This window comes from Leptodactylus fuscus, chromosome 5 (genome assembly GCF_031893055.1).
Source record: "Leptodactylus fuscus isolate aLepFus1 chromosome 5, aLepFus1.hap2, whole genome shotgun sequence".
Taxonomy (NCBI): domain Eukaryota; kingdom Metazoa; phylum Chordata; class Amphibia; order Anura; family Leptodactylidae; genus Leptodactylus; species Leptodactylus fuscus.
The window spans coordinates 206,604,832-206,610,281 of NC_134269.1; the positions used below are offsets into that span (position 1 = coordinate 206,604,832).

The 5,450-nt window shown below is 40.3% G+C and overlaps 1 protein-coding gene across 1 annotated transcript; it reads left to right on the top strand.

Moving 5' to 3' along the window:
• The first annotated feature begins 3,161 nt into the window (after positions 1-3,161).
• On the top strand, positions 3,162-5,348 carry LOC142203961 (shaker-related potassium channel tsha2-like). The gene has a single exon (XM_075275087.1). The coding sequence runs from the start codon at positions 3,567-3,569 to the stop codon at positions 5,010-5,012; it is 1,446 nt and encodes a 481-aa protein (XP_075131188.1). The 5' UTR covers positions 3,162-3,566; the 3' UTR covers positions 5,013-5,348.
• Positions 5,349-5,450: the final 102 nt, after the last annotated feature.

Sequence of the window (5,450 nt, forward strand, 5' to 3'; positions counted from 1 at the left end):
CAGGACAATGTCAGTCTGATATCTACAGGAGCCTATGATAATGTTCATCCTGATCCTCCTGGTTTGTGAATAGAATGATAGACTGACACTGGGCACTACATGAGGAGTGATGTATGTCTGCAGAACAAGGCGGACTTATATCTCTCTGTATAACTATGTTGGTCCATATTTAACTTTTGATCTATCTATCTATCTATCTATCTATCTATCTATCTATCTATCTCCTATCTATCTATCTATCTATCTATCTATCTCATTTTGATCTTTCATTTATCTGTCTATGTTTTGTATGTTAGCTAATATTTCTTTCTATTTGTGTAATCTATCTACCTACCTACCTACCATTGTATCTTCCTATCAATCCTTGCCTCCCTTGGATCTCCATCTATCTGTAATTTCTCCACCTTATTGATCTATCCTATTACAATTTCTGATCTATCTAATATTGATTTCTATCTGTAAGCCTATTGTATAAACTATTTATGTATCTGTAATTGTATCTAAACATATCATATCCCCCTCTGCTTCACCTGGTATCTATGCATGTATGAATCTAAACATCTATCTATCTATCTATCTATCTATCTATCTATCATCTATCTATCTATCTATTTATCTAAGAAATGGAAAAAATGGCAGCACTCCAATATTTAGAAAAAGTGTGGGTTTATTCCAAGCAACCAAGTAATAAGATCAGATGTCAGAGCTGCCTGTAAGTACACATACCACCTAACAAAATGTGTGGCGCACTGTGTGCCCTCCCGCTTCTAAATGGACTCTGCCCATTCCCATCTATTTCTATTTGTGTTCCCCACACAGTATAATGCCCCTACAGTACAATGTTCTCCTCCAATTGTCTCCTATCTATCTATCTATCTATCTATCTATCTATCTATCTATCTATCTATCTATCATCTCCTATCTATCTATCTATCTATCTATCTATCTATCTATCTATCTATCTCCTATCTATCTATCTATCTATCTATCTATCTATCTATCTCCTATCTACCTATCTATCTATCTATCTATCTATCTATCTATCTATCTCCTATCTATCTATCTATCTATCTATCTATCTCCTATCTATCTATCTATCTATCTATCTATCTATCATCTATCTATCTCCTATCTATCTATCTATCTATCTATCTATCTATCTATCTATCTATCTATCTATCATCTCCTATCTATCTATCTATCTATCTATCTATCTATCTCCTATCTATCTATCTATCTATCTATCTATCTATCTATCTATCTCCTATCTATCTATTTATCTATCTATCATCTATCTATCTATCTATCTATCTATCTATCTATCTATCTCCTATCTATCTATCTCCTATCTATCTATCTATCTATCTATCTATCTATCTATCTATCTATCTATCTCCTATCTATCTATCTATCTATCTATCTATCTATCTATCTATCTCCTATCTATCTATCTATCTATCTATCTATCTATCTATCTATCTATCTATCATTCGTCTATAACACTCCTACTGTCTCTGTTATCTAGATAGATATGTAGTAACATCTCATGTCTCTTTTCTATGTATCATATCTAATATTTCTTTCTATCTCTATAACTATATGTGTTATCTTTCTTTCTTTATTTTTCTTTCTTTATTTATTTATTTATTTATTTATCTATCATCTGATGTAATCTTGCTGATCTATGATATTTATATTTTTCTCCTATCTATCTATCTATCTATCTATCTATCTATCTATCTATCTATCTCCTATCTATCTATCTATCTATCTATCTATCTATCTATCTATTATCTATCTATCTATCTATCTCCTATCTATCTAACTCCTATCTATCTATCTATCTATCTATCTATCTATCTATCTCCTATCTATCTATCTATCTATCTATCTTATGTAATATTTCTTTCTATAACTATATTACTGTGTATTATCCTGTATCTGTATTACTAGGCTGCTATAACATACTGAAATTTCCCCACTGTGGGACTATTAAAGGACTATCTTATCTTATATATTGTATCACTCTATTTATTTATCTTATCAATTTATCTAGTAACATTTTAGGTCTATCTACAACATCTATCTATCTTCTATCTATCTATCTATCTATCTATCTATCTATCTATCTATCTATCTATTTATCTATCTATTGTATCTATATCTATCTAGTAACATATTATGTCTCTTTTATCCTGTCTCTCTGCCTTTCTATCTCCTCTCTCTTTTCTTTCTTTCTTTCTTTCTTTCTTTCTTTCTTTCTTTCTTTCTTTCTTTCTTTCTTTCTTTCTTTCTTTCTTTCTTTCTTTCTTTCTTTCTTTCTTTCTTTCTCTTTCCACTACATATCCCCTTTCCCTCTGTATATCTCGTACATACAGTCAGAGTAGCAGTCTCCCAATCTATCACATGTGTGGTATAAGGACCAATGGCTCAGATTTCTTCTGAATCCGAAATTAAGGAACTGCGCTCTCTTATTTTAGTGGTTAAAAGTACACGATTTTATTGACTTCAGACAAACTTTCACACAACGCGTTTCGGGCGTTACACTACGCCCTTCCTCAGGTGTATTAGTTTCCGTGACCGCTGGGCTGGTTACAAGTACAAGTTACAGCCCAGCGGTCACGGAAACTAATACACCTGAGGAAGGGCGTAGTGTAACGCCCGAAACGCGTTGTGTGAAAGTTTGTCTGAAGTCAATAAAATCGTGTACTTTTAACCACTAAAATAAGAGAGCGCAGTTCCTTAATTTCGGATTCAGAAGAAATCTGAGCCATTGGTCCTTATACCACACAATATTACACCTGCGAGGTGTCAGGAACTTTGCTGCCTCGACCTAGGAGAAGGAATTTTACATATGCATGTACAAAAAGTGTTGTGATATTATCCACAACCCTCCAAGGTGAGCCTTTTTCATCATTTGAACATTTGCCTATCTAGAAGTTATCACACTACGGTTGGCTCGGTGTCCCCTTTTGTTTTTGAGATCCAATCTATCACAGGTAGTGTTACTTGTCAGATATTCTTTTCCAAGATGTTCTGCAGCATCTGCTCTTGTTGTGGCCACAGGTTCCTGTCCTTGGTGCTGCAGTTCCTCTGTGCCCCTGTGGTCAGTCAGTCCATTCATTGCTGTGTGTCTGGAGTAGCAGGGAGGAGGCAGAGGAGAGGGCTGGCAGTGAGCTCCATGAGAGGTGGCTGCTTCTGGTGTGACACTCCTCCTGGACGTCAGTGTGCTCCTGGGGAGGGCGAGAGACTGACTGGAGCTGCTCCTCTACCTCACTGACAGCCAGGATCTGCCACAAGGAGGGGACCCAGGGACTCACAAGCAACAGATTGCAGGGAGACATGCTGCTGCTGCCCAAAGCCACCGAGGACATGACAGCAACAGGGTGACAGTCTCTGCAGCCATGCCAATGACAGCCAGATGTGCTGCTGAGCAGGGGATGCACCACTGCCAAGGAGCTGCCAATCATCTAGGTGCATAGACTCAGCCGACTACAGGCGACTACACGGGTGCGGCTTGTGCAAGGTCCAGGGTGCTGAGGAGGAGACCCCCCAAAACTGGAGACATGACTGTGGTGTCCGGGGAAAATGTGGACGAGACCTTAGTCTCCCTTAGTGCCCTGGGGCAAGAGGGCTATGACCCTGAAAGGGCCACCCAGGACTGCTGCGAGAGGGTGGTCATCAACATCTCAGGACTCCGCTTTGAGACCCAACTGAGAACTCTTGCCCAGTTCCCCCAAACCTTACTAGGAGACCCCAGGAAGAGAATGCGTTTTTTTGACCCTCTAAGGAATGAATACTTCTTTGATCGCAACAGACCTTGCTTTGATGCGATTCTGTATTACTACCAATCTGGGGGAAGACTTCGGAGACCCGTCAATGTCCCGGTTGACATCTTCTTGGAGGAGATCAAGTTCTATGAGCTTGGAGAGGAGGTCATCGAGATCTTCAGGGATGATGAAGGCTTCATCAAAGAAGAGGAGAGACCTTTGCCTGACAACGACTTCCAAAAACAGGTTTGGCTACTTTTTGAGTACCCTGAGAGTTCAGGACCTGCTAGGGGCATTGCTATTGTCTCGGTCCTCATCATCCTTATCTCCATAGTCATCTTCTGTCTGGAGACCCTTCCAGAGTTCAGGGAGGAAGTAAGGCTGTCAGGTGAGCATCTCTTGGTCAATGGGACCCGTGCCATGAAGGACAGTCCTTTCACTGACCCTTTCTTCCTCATTGAGACCCTATGCATCATCTGGTTCTCCTTTGAACTCTTGGTTAGGTTCTTCGCCTGCCCTAGCAAGCCAGCTTTCTTCAAGAACATGATGAATGTCATTGATATTGTGGCCATCATCCCTTATTTCATCACTTTAGGGACCGAGCTGGCCGAGCAGCAAGGTAGCAATGGGCAGCAGGCCATGTCCTTGGCCATTTTGAGGGTCATCCGCTTGGTGAGAGTCTTCAGGATCTTCAAGCTCTCCAGACATTCTAAAGGTCTTCAGATCTTAGGGAAAACATTGCAAGCCAGTATGAGGGAATTAGGTCTTCTCATCTTCTTCCTCTTCATTGGTGTCATCCTGTTTTCTAGTGCAGTATATTTTGCAGAGACTGATGACCCAGAGTCTTTATTTACCAGCATTCCCGATGCTTTCTGGTGGGCCGTAGTGTCCATGACAACTGTTGGGTATGGTGACATGTACCCGCTGACCATAGGTGGAAAAATAGTGGGTTCTCTTTGTGCCATAGCTGGCGTATTAACCATTGCCCTCCCGGTTCCTGTCATCGTCTCCAATTTTAACTACTTCTACCACAGGGAGACTGACCACGAAGAACAATCTCAGTACACCCATGTCACCTGCGGCCAGCAACCTTCTTCTTACGGAGACCTGAAAAAGAGCGAGAGCAAACAATCATTCAATAAATCGGATTATATGGAATCGGAAGACCTGGAGGATGCAAAATACTCTCATTTTACCACCAACCAACATTATGGAGAACCCAAAAAGTTAACTGAGGTATGACCTCTTGGTAAGTTCTTCAGACACTGTCCTATGCTGGTCGTACGGTTTTACTGACCTCATCACTAGCCTGTGATGTATAGAAGATGGCTACCACTCACCGTGGATAGTCCCAAGACTATACTGTAGATGTTTGAGAGAGTCCATAGCTGTGAGGTTGTCCTAAAAATTATTATGTGTCTTTAGACGTATGGATCTTGTGATTACCTAAGAAACATAGTCCACCATCAACCTTTGGAAGGAATGGTTGTAATAAACTGTTGTCCCAGGGTCACCACCACCTTTATCGTCCTCGCCATGGGTGGTGGAGACATCTGAGGAGGCTTTTTTTTTGGTGTTTCCCAAGGATTATTACTATTTCTTCATGCCATCCTACAGGGATCACACGCTAGCACATTATTTATATGGCACAAGCTGCTATGGATAGATTTTTGTACCGGT